At 39.6% G+C, this 14,553-nt stretch overlaps 1 protein-coding gene across 2 annotated transcripts in view; it reads left to right on the plus strand.

Moving 5' to 3' along the window:
* LOC150074954 (transportin-3-like) overlaps positions 1 to 14,553 on the plus strand; it is a 742,971-nt gene that overhangs the window by 218,482 nt on the left and 509,936 nt on the right. For both annotated transcript variants that reach the window (XM_090388987.1, XM_090388988.1), the window contains one exon: positions 5,457 to 5,603. In XM_090388987.1, coding sequence (XP_090245113.1) covers positions 5,457 to 5,603 — 147 coding nt within the window. The remainder of the gene's footprint in view (positions 1 to 5,456; positions 5,604 to 14,553) is intronic.

The following is a 14,553-nucleotide window of genomic DNA, read 5'->3' on the forward strand; positions in this document are numbered from 1 at the left end:
ACACAGAAAATACTGTCCAAGCAGCTGCGAATGCTGTTCCAAAAACATCTGCCCGGTTTCCACCATTTCCTAAACCTTGGTGGAATTCACAATGCACAGCAGCAAAAAAGGCTCAAAACAAAGTGTGGGGGATATTCCGCCGATATCCTACCACGACCAACCTTATAGCCTTTAAACGTGCACGAGCCAAAGCACGATATATCCGCCGTCAGAGTCAAAAGGAATCGTGGATCCGTTTTACATCATCTATCAACCAGTCTACCAACTCTAAGGTAGTCTGGGATAAAATCCGGAAAATGAAGGGAAAATATACATCCCACCCTTCTTCAATCCTAGATTATAACGGATGCGCTATTGTAGATCCAACTGCAATAGCCAATTCTCTTGGGGAAACATTCTCTAACATCTCTGCAACATCTTCGTATTCCCCAGAGTTCCTGGTCCTGAAATATAAAATCGAAAAACAGGCACTTAACTTTAAATGTAAGAGCATTTTTCCCTACAACGGGGATTTCACTATTCAGGAACTGGAAAGAGCCCTTGCTCTTTCCAAAGCAAGTGCCGTTGGACCAGATGGCATCCACTACGAAATGATTAAACATCTTTCATCAAAATCTATGGATTGTCTGCTCCTTCTGAATAACAGAATCTTTACTGAAGGGCAGTTTCTGGACTCCTGGCGAAAGGCAATCGTTCTTGCCTTTCCTAAACCAGGAAAGGATCCAAAAGTCACCACCAATTATCGTCCTATTGCTCTGACTAGCTGTCTGTGCAAAATCCTGGAGAAAATGGTTAATTCTCGTTTAATATGGTATCTAGAATCAAATGACCTTCTCTCCAACATCCAGTGCGGCTTCCGAAGGAACCGGTTCACTTTGGACCATCTTATTAGATTGGAAGCATCCATCCGGGATGCTTTCCTAAAACGCGAACACTTGGTGTCAGTGTTCTTTGACATGGAGAAAGCGTATGACACAACTTGGAGATTTGGCATTTTAAAAGATTTACATAGCCTTAGAGGGCATCTCCCCTTTTTTATTCAAAACTTTTTAGCCAATCGATCGTTCCAAGTTCGTGTGGGATCCTCACTCTCTCGCTCCTTTAGCCAAGAGGAGGGAGTACCACAAGGATCAGTATTAAGTGTCACGCTTTTTGCCATCAAAATAAATTCCATCACAGAACAACTTCCTCCAACTGTAAACAGTGCCCTCTATGTTGATGACGTTAGCATTTTTTGTCAGTCGTGCAACATGAGGGTTATTGAAAGACAACTGCAGAAAGCCATTGATAGTCTGAATTCCTGGGCACTTGCTAATGGCTTCAGGTTCTCGCCGGAGAAGACCGTTTGCGTACACTTTTGTCGCAAGCGTAATCTTCATCCTGAACCTGAATTAAGGCTCGGACAAAATGCTATTCCAGTAGCAGCGAACACAAAATTCTTGGGACTCATATTCGATAAAAAATTGACCTTTTTGGATCATATTCGTCAACTCCGCACAAAGTGCACAAGAGGCCTTAATATGCTCCGCTCGCTTTCCTCTGTATCTTGGGGTGCAGACCGATGCACCCTTCTACGGCTTTACCGTGCACTTTTGCGATCCAGATTAGATTATGGGTTATTCTTCAGCCAGAGACAGTGCCCTTCGATGGCTGGACCCTGTCCCCGCTACTGGAGCATTTCGAACATCTCCTGTCCAGAGCTTATACGTCGAAGCAAATGAACCACCGTTATCGCTTCGATGTAAGCAGTTGTCTTTAAAGTACGCTTTAAAACTGAAATTCCTGCCAGACCATCCTATGTGGCCATTCGTCTTTGAGCAACGATGGGAAAATTTATACAATACCCGTAAGACTGCCAATCGTCCTTTAGGTATTCGTCTCCAAGAGCTACTCAAAGAACTTAATATCAAGGTCGACAAGGTTGCCCAAACACCAAAGCAACCCTTTCCACCCTGGCATGCTCGTGTCCCGAAATGTGACTTGTCTCTTAGAAATCGGGGAAAGTCGGACACTCCATCATCTGTCTACCTGCAGCTTCATTCAGCACACCGAACTGAATATTCCGACTTCGCGCCAGTCTACACAGACGGTTCGAAGTCGGAATCATATGTGGGATCTGCTGCTGTCTTTACAGACACCACTACATCGGAACAGATTCCCTCTGAATGCAGCATATTTACTGCAGAGCTGCACGCTATAGAGTTAGCCTTGGATCACATTAGTGAATGCCAATACCAACGGTTCATTATATATTCCGACTCTCTCAGCATGTTACAGGCTTTGATATCTGTGAGATATAATCCTCATCCAGTTCTGTCTAGTATTCAGCAGAAGATTCACTTCCTCCGTGGACGTGAATATGATATCCGCTTCTGCTGGATTCCCAGCCACATTGGGATTAGGGGAAATGATTTGGCTGACGCCGCAGCCAAATCAGCAATTCCCAATAATAACCACTGCCTGTCAGTCCCCTATACAGACTACAGGCAAATAATAAACCAAAACATACACTCCCAATGGCAGGATTCGTGGAATAGACAGACTGCGAATAAATTATATCATATAAAGCCTGTAATTGAACCGTGGCAGTCTAGTCTGCACAGGAATCGTAAGGAGGAAGTTGTTCATGCCCGGACCCGCATAGGACATAGTCATTTGACTCATTCATATTTGCTGAGGGCTGATTACCCACCTATGTGTAAGTCCTGTGGCACAATTTTATCTATTAGACACATTTTAGTTGACTGTCCAGATTTTAGCAATATCCGTTTTACCGCTTTTATCCATCTGACTGAGCCGTATACACTCAGTCAGATTTTATCTGACAATGACAATGTGTCTGCTATTTTTAGCTTTTTGAAAGCAATAAAGGTTTTTAATCATATTTAAAATTTATATATTATTGTTATTTCTTTTATTGATTTATCTTTTTAAATATTTGTTATTAAATCTGGACATGGTCGCCTAATTAATTAGGTTTTATTTTTATATATTAATTTTTATATATACCTGGTCTTGGCACATTATAGCCCTAGTTGCTAATGCGCCAATAAAATCCAAAATCAATCAATCAATCAAGCGAATGATGTGCTGCACCATGGTGGAAAAATCTAAAAGGTGTTGTGGCAATTATTATTTTTATTTATTTATAAATATTTATTACATTTTATAACACCATAACTGTTTAATATTTACTAATTCAAAAACAGTTTATTTTAATTTATGGTTCAGTTTATTTTCATGAAACATTTTCATTATTTTATACAGCATGTCCTTGCCACCTTTTCTTACTACTGAATACATGAATACATCATGAATTGTCAAACTAATAGAACAAACTAATCTGTGAAAAGATCTAAACCTCCCAAACACTTCCTTGTTCATTTCACAAATATCTGTGGTCTCAGTTCCAATCTCAGTGATGTCCATTTCCACTTAGTCTTCCAAACTCCATATACGTTTTCTGACAGAATCCCAGTTATCAGTTGATTCAACCACTGCTCTTCTCAATTGTCCAAATTATTCACTGCATGATTCCTTTCTCTTCAAAGGTGGTACTTGTGCATATGTCCATTCTGATATTCCCTGTCAAGGATTTAATTTGGAAACTCATCTTTGATCTTTTCTCTCTTAAAGTCTCTCTACCCCGTTATGCGAAATTCATCTGTTGCCTCTATTATTCTTCTCCCAACTCCACTAATCACTTGAAACTCTTTGACTTCCTTTCTTTGAAACTTGACTTTCTCCAGTCCAACTTTTCCAACAGTGGGGTAATTTTCCTGGTAATTTTAATGTTCAAAAATCCAGCTGGATCCAGTTTTCTAATCACACGAACCCAGTTGGACAAGATGCCGAGGCTTTTGCAGTTACATAGACCTTGCACAGATTGTTCCTTTACCTACCAAATTACCTGATAATCCTAACCACACAGCAAACACTATTGATCTTTTTCTCATATATAAGCCTTCCAAGTAAACAGTCGAGATAAGTGGCTCACTGGGCATCGCTCCTATGCTTATTTTTGATGGTTATGCTTATTTTTGAAATGACTTCTAATCTCTCTCTCTCTCTCTCTCTCTCTCTCTCTCTCTCTGTGGCATGTACATGTATGCTGACTTTCCCCATCTGCTCACTTACTCAACACCTATATACCTCATTCACTTTTCTTTTCCTTTCTTTCCCTCTTTGTGTAAAAACCAAGCAGATGGTTTTTCATTGTGGCACGAACTCAGTGAGATGAGCATCCTATATGGATGCGGTTCCATTGACTCAGTTGATTCCAACTGAGTTTCAAATTGGATAATTCTGGATATCTCTACTCCAAAGAAGTTGTTTCATATCATATCATACCAGTGGAGCTCATTTGGGTCGAGATCTGATGAGGAAGGGGGGGGTCATGGCAGTAGGATGAATTCATTGTCACATTCCTAGAACCATTTCTGTACAGTTCTGGCTTTGCAATATGTCCCTTATTCTATAAATACATTCCCGTAAATGTGAATTATTCATATCTGGCAGGGCTCATGGACTCATGCTATTTACACCATATTCTGAGCCTTTCGTTGTGCAGAATCAGCAGCAGCAGCAGCAGCTGGGATTTGTCAGGTCAGACTAGGCGACATTTTCAATCCTCCACTGACCTGTGTTGTGGTGTTCCTGAGCCCACTGTAACTAACTTTTTTTTTTTTTTTTTTTTTATGATAGGAGTCAAACCTGTTTTAGTTGTTGACTGTGACAGCCCATCTACAAGATATGTGAGTTGTAAGTTCTGAAATGCCTCTTTGCTTACCATTATTATATTAGGTTTAATTGCCTGACTAGCATTTTTGCTGTCCTGAACAAGTCTTGTCAGCCTCCACTGACTTCTTATAAAAGTGATCTATTTTTGATCACAGATCACCATTTCTTGGATCGGTATTTGGTTATTACACCAATTTTGTTACTCCCAAGTCACGGTTAATCATATGTGAAAAAAATCTCAGCAAGGTTAGTTTGTGAGCTACCAATGCTCGTTCTAACTATCATGCCACATTCAAAATCACTTAGAAGTCACTGATATCTTTCTTTCATCTTAAATCTTTCAATTTGCCTATTCTCACACTGAAGAGCATATATACAGAATTCCTATATATATTTGCCCACTTTTTTTATTATTGTGTCATGTGAATGTGTAATGATGTTATTGAAGGAGTGCTCCATTTCAAGAAAATTTAAGTATACCTGATAAAATGGCCACTCAGTGTATATGCTTCATAAATGTATAAATGTCATGATAGTATAAATGTATAAATGTCATGATAGTATAAATGTATAAATGTCATGATAGTATAAATGTATAAATGTCATTAAGAAATTTATCTGTGATTAGGAATATTAGCTCTTAATTAGTAGAATAACCTTTGCTAAAGTTATTCTGCAGAGGTTGTATCTAATTTACAAAAATGTTTCAATTTCAGAATTCTTGTTTAATAGCACCAGCACAGCATGATTCTAAGATTCACATTAAAGTATTTCGGTGTTTGGGCAGTTGGTTCTCGACTAATATTATGTCTACCGATGATCCAGTTCTGCATTCGTTACTAGGATTTGTGTTTCAGTCACTGGTATGATACCTAAATAAATATGTAATTCTTTTATTTATTTTTTTATTTTTTATTTTCAATATTATTATTTATTTATTTATATTTTTTAGACTTTGCAGAAGGCATTTTGAATATATGAGTTACTTTTAAAAATCTACTGTAACAAAACTTCTCAAATTTTCTTTAACAAAATCTTTTCAATTTATTTTGTGTTATAGAATGAGAATGAAAATATGAGAATTCACTAAATTACTTTTTTTTTTTAATGAAAACCCCAAACACGAAAGGTATTAGAAACTATAAATACTTAGTATCGTGAGTGGATTTGAAGGTTGGGAAGAGAGAAGATACTCCTTGTTGACTTGAATTTCTGTAGATTGTAATTATCAAAAAATCATGTAAAGGAAGTTGAATAGATAAGTGAGGAAGAAGAAAAATTAGTTGTGCAGATTTGAAAATTTTCAGTAAATGGATGTTGGTGGTGAATGGATATTGGTACGAAGCAATGCCCAGTGGTGGCCTAGACACTACTAGGCATTGCTTTGCATGTATGGACTGTTTTGAAAGAGAGAGGAGGAATTACTGAAGCACCAATTCCAAACAGTTCCTATCTATAGAAAAGAGTATCTATAATGCAGTAGAAATGGACTGTCTATGAGATATTGAGTGGAGAGACTTTGTAAAAAACTGGTTATTAATTAACCTGACTGCCCACTTTTGAATGGAGTCTAGAAGCCCGTGTGTGTGTGTGTGTGTGTGTGTGTGTGTGTGTGTGTGTGTGTGTGTGTGTGTGTGTGTGTGTGTGTGTGTGTGTGTGTGTGTGTGAGTGAGGGGGGGGGACAAACCACTCACCTAGATATAGGAACAGTATTCCGTGGTAGGGTGGATTTCAGATTTCTACACTGAGTAGTTGTTAAGAAGGAAAGCTGGGTGAAAGAGGAAGAGATAATTCAGTTTTTTTGATGCAGAAAAAGCAGTATTTGTGGTGTGCTCATGCCAGTAGAGATTAGAAGTCAGGGTAATCCCTAATAGGAATATGTGATCTTGTCTAGAAGTTAGTGTCATTGAAGATAAGCATACGAGCAGAATACTCAGTTTTTGTGAGATATAAGACTGGACTGAGGTTTAAAAGGACTGAAATTAAATGAGTTATTTTTTCCTCATTGGTGAATTACCTGGAAATCAGCATTTGTGGAATTGGTGGTGGATATTCAAGAAATTGAAGCTGCTTGTGCAGGGTAAGGTTACTCAAACTGGAATGCAATATGCTATCATCAGCAGAACTATGGATAAAATTTCCAGTCAGTGGACGAAAGCCATTGCTATACAGGGGAAAAGAGTGGGAGAAACAACTAAACCTTAGGGGATACGAGCATTAGAAGTTAGAAAACAGAGAGCCATAACAATCATTTGCAGAAAACGGTCAGAAAAAACTGGATATCCAATTTCAAAAAACAGTCAGCAATCCATTAAATGGAGGCCTTTTAAGAAGAGCTTTATGCTAAACATGATCAAAAGCCTTAGAAATGTCTACAGCAACTGCTTTTTGAGTTTTGGCAAATTTTTCCATTGAATTAGTCCATATTTGTTGATTTCTCCATTACTTGGGAAAGAATCAAGGTAAGTGCATATAGTGACAGTGTTCATTCACATAAGGCGCCTCCGTAGCCAGATGGGAAGGAGCAGCAGTGCGTAGCACACGCTTCTTGATTAGACCGGAGTTCGAGCCCGTCACCACCAAATACGGAGGATGCGGAAAGGTCGGGGGGAATGACCACCGCATATCCCGGAGCAATATGGTGTTAGTTGCTAATGCTCCTAAAAATCAAATAACAAACAAACAACATTCACATAACATGGGGGGGATCTACCCCAACTCCACATTAACTCTGTTATGCATGCATACAGTTCAATGTAAAGGACAGAATGCGTGTGTAGGGTTTATGTAGTGTAGTGTTGTTCTTCTGACCATTTAAGGCCCCTCCGTAGCCAGGTGGGAAGGAGCAGCAATGCGTAGCACACACTTCTTGATTAGACTGGAGTTTGAGCCCGTCACCACCAAATACGGAGGATGTGGAAAGGTCAGGGAATGACCACCGCATATTCCCAGTGCAATATGGCATTAGTTGCTAATGCTCCTAAAAACCAAATAACAAACAAACAACTGACCATTTAGCTGTGGGGGTTCCTGTTAGGACCCCACGTTGCCCATCACTCACCCAGTGGAGGCAGTAAAGGAGCAGGAACTTTAGTTAGGCAACCCTACAGGCTCCGGGTGCCAAGCGATTTTGACTGAGTGATTTCTCTGTGCTTTCACTGCGATTTTCGAAAAGATGAATTATAGTTATCTTTTGCGTTTCTCTCCTTAATATATTCTTTTATTTAATAGCAGCTCATTTATCAAAAGTACTGGTAGAGAGCAAGGAAGGAAAGTAACCTTACTTTATTTTTCATATTTTATTAGACTAACTCCTATAATTTCACTTGATCGCACTAGGCACTGCTCCTGCCTCCCCGTGGAGGCCGGTAATCTTGGCAGAAAAGTTCATCTGACAGGGGCTGAAAGGAGCCAACATGGAACAATATGTTTCCATTTTTAAAGTCGCTTGGAGAGACAGAAAATGACCATGATTCATCGTAACGAAAGAGGTTGAAAACCAATCCCTTGGTGATTGACTTACCTGCATTCTTAATAATGCACTCACTATCAGAATAGCCTCTCAGCAAGCTATCCCCCTTTCTAATCCAAAAAAACACCTGAAAAGTATTGCAGGGTCTCCCAAGACGGTTAAGACAAGACTGCAATCAGGGGACTTGTTGAAACTCTAAACTGCAGGCATTCTTAAAAACTGCTAAAAATGACAAATTTTGCTGGTATTCCAGCGAAAGTAACTCCACATGCAACCTAAATACATCAAAGAGTGTAATATCTAGTTGGGACATGATGAATGTGACGGAGGAAGAAATTAAAGAAGAGTTCCAGTAACAAAATGTAATTGCTATAAAAAGAATTATGATCAAAAGAGACAATATTCTCACACCTACCAAAAATATCATTCTCACCTCTAACAGTCCAAATCTACCCTCATCAGTAAAAGAAGGATAACTACTTTGCTGCAGTTGTCCTTTCATACCCAATCCGTTGAGATGTTATAAATGCCAAAAGTATGGCCACTTTCAAACAACATGCAGAGGGAACCCAGTTTTTCCCAACTGTGGATCCTCCGAAATGATCTGACCCAACTGCAAAGGCAACCATCCTGCCTACTCTAAGATATGAGAGGTGGAAAACGGAGAAACAAATTGTGAAATTAACAGAGTTAGTTATCAGGAGGCAAGACAATTAATTGCACCCAGCATACCTAACCGTACCTATGCCAGTATTGCAAAAAAATATCAAACCATCAATCCAACAAACACATCAATCTCCTACTGGGCTTGTGCTGTCCTCTCTCAGCAACAGTCCACAGCCCTTAAGCACTCAGACCAAGCAAGTAATATGCCTCTCACAATACCAGCGAAATCTCAACCTCTGCCAGTGAATGCTGCTACTTCAAATAATCCTAGTTTGACTTCAAAAAGGATTATTCAGGACACATCGACGGATACAGAGTACACATGCAAACAGGAACATTCGATTCTGTAAATATTTGCAGAAGAAGAGATGTACACCGGTCGTCCTTCCTTTCCAATTATTATTATTTGTTATTTGTTTTTTTTAAGGAGCATTAGCAACTAAGGCCATATTGCTCCCGGGATATGCAGTGGTCATTCCCTGACCTTTCTGCATCCTCCGTATTTGGTGGGCACGTGCTTCCTTTCCAAAAAGAGACAAACTGAAGCCTGAATGCCATAACACAGCCATATCAGGTACAGCTTCTTCTAAATTCAAGTAATGCCTTATATTTTGCAGTGGAATTGAAGAGGCTTTCATGGCAACATTGATGACATTCAATACTTAATTAACTGCTACTCTCCAGTTGGTGTCTGCCTGCAAGAAACCTATTTAACACCTCAAATCTCCATTTCCATAAAAAAAAAACTACTCTATCTATAGACAAGATCAGAATACATCTGATTCTGCTCGGTGGTGTAGCCATACCAAAGATTCCTGCTAGGCAAATCACTCCCCAAACCCAAATCAAAGCCGTTGCTGTGTGTTTGATTCCCCAGATTGCTTTAACACATCTCAATTTATCTCCCATCAAATCATACTTACTCTTATAATGACCTAGAAGAACTTTTAAGACAGCTACCCTCCCCTGTATGCTTGCTAGGGGATTTCGGTGGCCACCATCCTTTATGGGGATCATCTAAATTAGACAAACAAAGCCGACTGATTGAAAGTTTACTGGAAAAACAAAACCTCACTCTTCTTAATAGTGGCTTGCACACCCATATACAGTTACCTACTGGAGAGACTTCTCCAGTTGACCTATCAGTTTGCTCCCTGATACTGTTTTCAGTCATGCAATGGTCCGCTATGGATGATCCCATGGGCAGTGTTCATTTTCCAATTGTTTATAATCTGATGACTACACAACCACCATTAGACCAACCCTGCAGGAAATGGAAATTCTCTAAAGTCAATTGGGCCAAATTTCAGTCAGCAATCACTCTTCACAAAAAAAACTATTCGACTACAGCCCATAGATGAAGTAGTAGTGAGTAGTGGCATGTGATGCAGGCGCCTCCGTAGCCAGGTGGGAAGGAGCAGCAGCAGTGCGTAGCACACGCTTCTTGATTAGACCGGGGTTCGAGACCGTCAACACCAAATACTAGGATGCGGAAAGGTCAAGGGAATGACCACCACATATTCCTGGTGCAATATGGCCTTAGTTGCTAATGCTCCTAAAAAAACAAACAACAACAACAACAACCTAGCATGTGATGCAAGAAAGCAAGTGTATGAGCTTATGCAGCATCAGCCAAAAAAAATTACAAAACAATCCCCTCTAAATATTTGTCCAGTTCCTCGTGAAAATTTATTCTTCCACAACGACAGATAGAAGTTTGTTTTCCAGCAATTAACCACCCGCTGGCTAAAGGCAAATTTCCGCACATCAATTCTACATCTGTCCCTCCTCAATTTCAATTTATGCCCCTTAAGTTTGTAATCTGAACAAGTGGAAAAATCCCATCAGAATTCAGTGTGCTCAACCCATTCAAGGCCTTATACACCTCAATCAGATTGAGGTGCATAGTCTCCAGCTGCTGCAATTTTCAGAACTGAAGCCTCTCCTGGTAAGAGGATCCCTTCATTCCCCTCGCCAATCTTGTTGCCCTTCTCTGTACACGCTCAAGCAAATCTACATCCTTCCTAAAATGAGGCCTCCAGACCTGCATGCAGTACTCAACGCGTGGGCCTGACCATTGCCTTATACAGAGGGACAATCACCTCCTTTTCCCTGCTAAGAAAATTCCTGTATATCATTGACAACACCCCATGACCTGCCCTGGCAGCCTGTCTGCATTGTTCAGAAAGCTTCATATCTGACTGCACAATTACTCCCAGGTCTTTTTCATTTTCTACCATCTTAAGTGTAGTACCACACAGTTGGTACGTTTCTCTGGGGTTACTTCTACCCTTTGCATTTTTCAATGTTAAACTTCAGTTGCCACTTCTCAGCTCATCTGCCTAAATTTTCTAGATCCTGTTGCAGTAACACACTGCCATTACTGTCATTAACAACTGTGGCAACCGTTGTATCATCTGCAAACTTCGATACAAAGCTTGATATACTTCATCAATATCATTGATAAATATACAAAACAACAGTGGACCCAACACCGAACCCTGTGGGACTCCGCTAATAACATTAGTCCACGAAGAGCAGCACCCATTGATTACACCCTCTGTCTTCACCCACTCAACCATCCTTTTATCCATTGTAGCAACTTACCCTTAATACCATTCTGCTCCAATTTGTACAGTAGTCTTCCAAGTGCAACAGTGTCAAAAGCTTTTCTGAAATCGAAGTATATGATATCAAAATTATTTTTTGTATCCAGTTCCTTTGTAACAACATCATAATAACCAATCAAATTTGTCAGACGAGACTTTCCCTTAACAAACCCATGCTGTCTGAATTACTGCTGCAGTCTTGTCTAGATGATCCTGCAGTGCATCTTGAACTAGTGACTCCATTATTTTACCTGGAAGAACAGAATTTAAACTAACTGGTCTGTAATTACTGGTGTCACCCTTCCATCCCCCCTTTGTGAATTTGGGACACATTTGCACATCTCCAGTCCGTGGGGGACCTCCTCCGAGTCCAAGGATGCTCTCATAATTATGGCTAAGGGTTTGCTTACTTCCTTTGCTGCCTCCTTTAATATAACTGGATAGATCACATCTACCCCAGGTGCCTTTCTTATGTTTAACTTCAACAATTTCTCCTCCGCTTTGTTCTCAGTTATTACAAAATCATTAAGCACCCTGTTACAATTTGATAACCTTGTGGCATTTTCAAACCTTAATAACTCTTCATATGTGAATGTAGATGCAAAATACTCATTCAGTTTGTTTGCTATCTGAGTAGGATCATCAACAGTCGAACCATCGATATCAAGCGGACCAATCAGATTCAACCCCTTCCTTTTAGAGTTTATATAAGTAAAGAAATCCTTGTTGTTTTTCTTAGCATCCTTTGTCAAAGTTTTCTCGTAATCTGCCTTCGCCTGCCTAACCTCCTTTATGACTTGATTACAAACTAGCTTATATATATCATAGGCTTCTGTGTCACCTGATAAATTTATATGCGTCCCATGCAATTTTCTTCTCTGCCACAGGTCTCATTAGTTCATTTGACAACCATTTAGGCCTAAACCTTGAACAATATTTCTTAATAGGTATGAAATATTTAGTAGCTTCCACTATTAATTCCTTGAATGCTTCCCACTTAGAATTTGCTGTTGGTAACATCATCAGTTGGTCCCACTGTATAGAATTTAAAAACTGTCTAAGTTACTGATTATATCACATCCCGTCTTTTTGTTGCAGCTAAGTACTCAGTTCCATTATCAAATCCCCCGACCCGACCTCATTTCAATTACTGGTGGAACAAAGAGTGCACAAAAGCAAAGAAATAAAAAAAATAAAGCATTTAATTTATTCTGTCCATCTCCAACTGCAGCTAGTCTAATTAGCTACAAGAAGCTAAGGGCAAAAGCGTGTTACATTCAAAAGCAAGCCAAGAAATATTCTTGAACTAGGTTCACATCTACTATCAATAGAAACACTGACTGCAGACTAATATGAAAGAAAATTAAGCAACTTTCTGGGAAGTTTCCAACTGTTCCTTCCTCAATTCTTTCCTGCAATGGGCAAGAACTCTCTGTTCCTCTAGATATAGCTAATGCCTTGGGCAAACCTTTGTTCAAGTCTCATCTGGATCAAACTACACTCTGAAATTCCAGAAAATTAAGTCCACCACAGAACAGAGACCTATCAACTTTCGAACCTCACTATCACTTCCATATAATCAGCCTCTTCAATATTGTGAACTTTTACAGTTCAGAACAACACAAAACAGTGCCTCTCGGTCAGATGGAATATATTATGTCATGCTGCAGCATCTCGATGACAAAAACTTACAACTGCTTCTAGTCTTTTTTAACCAGATCTTTCTGGGAAATATTTATCCAACCGCTTGGCACCATGCTACAGTTTTGGCGTTTTTGAAACCTGGAAAAGATCCCTCCAGTCCTAATAGTTATAGGCCAATCTCTCTGTCAAGTTGCCTTGGCAAAAGTCTTGAAAAAATGATCCACAGTCCACTCATTTGGATCATTGAAACTCAACATCTACTGAGTAATTGTCAACATGGCTTTCACCAAAACAGGTCCTCCTTAGATCTGATGATCAAGGCTGAATCTGAAATTTGCGATGCTTCTGTTAAAAATGAACACCTTGTTGTGGTCTCCATAGATATAGAGAAGGCATTCGATACTATCTGTTGGTATGGCATTCTCAGTGACCTTCATACTCTTGGTCTACGAGGCAACCTGCCCATATTTATTAGGAACTTCCTCAAGAGCCAATCTTTCCAGGTCAGATATCAAAATTCCCTTTCTGCTACATTCTTGCAGGAAGAATGAGTACCGCAAGGATCAGTATTGAGTGCAACCCTGTTTGCCCCTAGAATTGATTCCATTACAAAAGAACCTCCAAATACTGTAGAGATGTACCTTTACGCTGACGATCTCTCCATTTCTTGCCATTCTCAGAACATGAGATCTATCGAAAGGCAATTGCAGATGGCCCTCAATAAAGTACAAAAGTGGGCTGAGCTCAGTGGATATTGTCTTTCCCAACAGAAAACAGTTCCAATCCACTTTTGTAGCCAACGCATATTGCATAGAGCTCTTAAACTTCGGATTTCAAATTCCACCATTCCGATTGCCAGCAATATCAGATTCTTGTGACTAATCCTGGACAGTAAGCTAAACTTCTTTGAGCACGTTAAATTAATACTTACTACCTGTCTTAAAAAGATCAACGTGCTAAGAGCTTTATCTGCCCTGTATTGAGGAGCAGATCGTACAACTTTGCTGCTCTTATATAGAGCACTGATTAGATCCCGTTTAGATGGTGGTGCTCCAGTTTATGATTCTGCCTGAAGGAGTGTACTACGCTGGCTGGATCCTATTCAACATAATGCACTGTGGATTGCAATTGGTGCATATAGGACATCTCCAACTCTGAGTTGATGTCCTATATGCACCATTGAAGCTCATGAGTCCCCTCTGCAGCTCCGCAGGAATATGCTATTACTTAACCATGCAGCCAAAATACAGACTTGCTCTTTGCATCCTATTCAGCCATACCTTTTTAATCAACCACTACTCACTACTCACCTTTTATTCTCAATATTAAAATTTTATCATGAAAAAATGTATCCATTTTATTTCCCTAGTTGTTAAAAAAAAAAAAAAAAAAATGGATAAAAAAGAGGCGCGTGTGCCGAGC

Source organism: Mastigoproctus giganteus, chromosome 14 (assembly GCF_048544385.1).
Source record: "Mastigoproctus giganteus isolate SK-2022 chromosome 14, ASM4854438v1, whole genome shotgun sequence".
Taxonomy (NCBI): Eukaryota; Metazoa; Arthropoda; class Arachnida; order Uropygi; family Thelyphonidae; genus Mastigoproctus; species Mastigoproctus giganteus.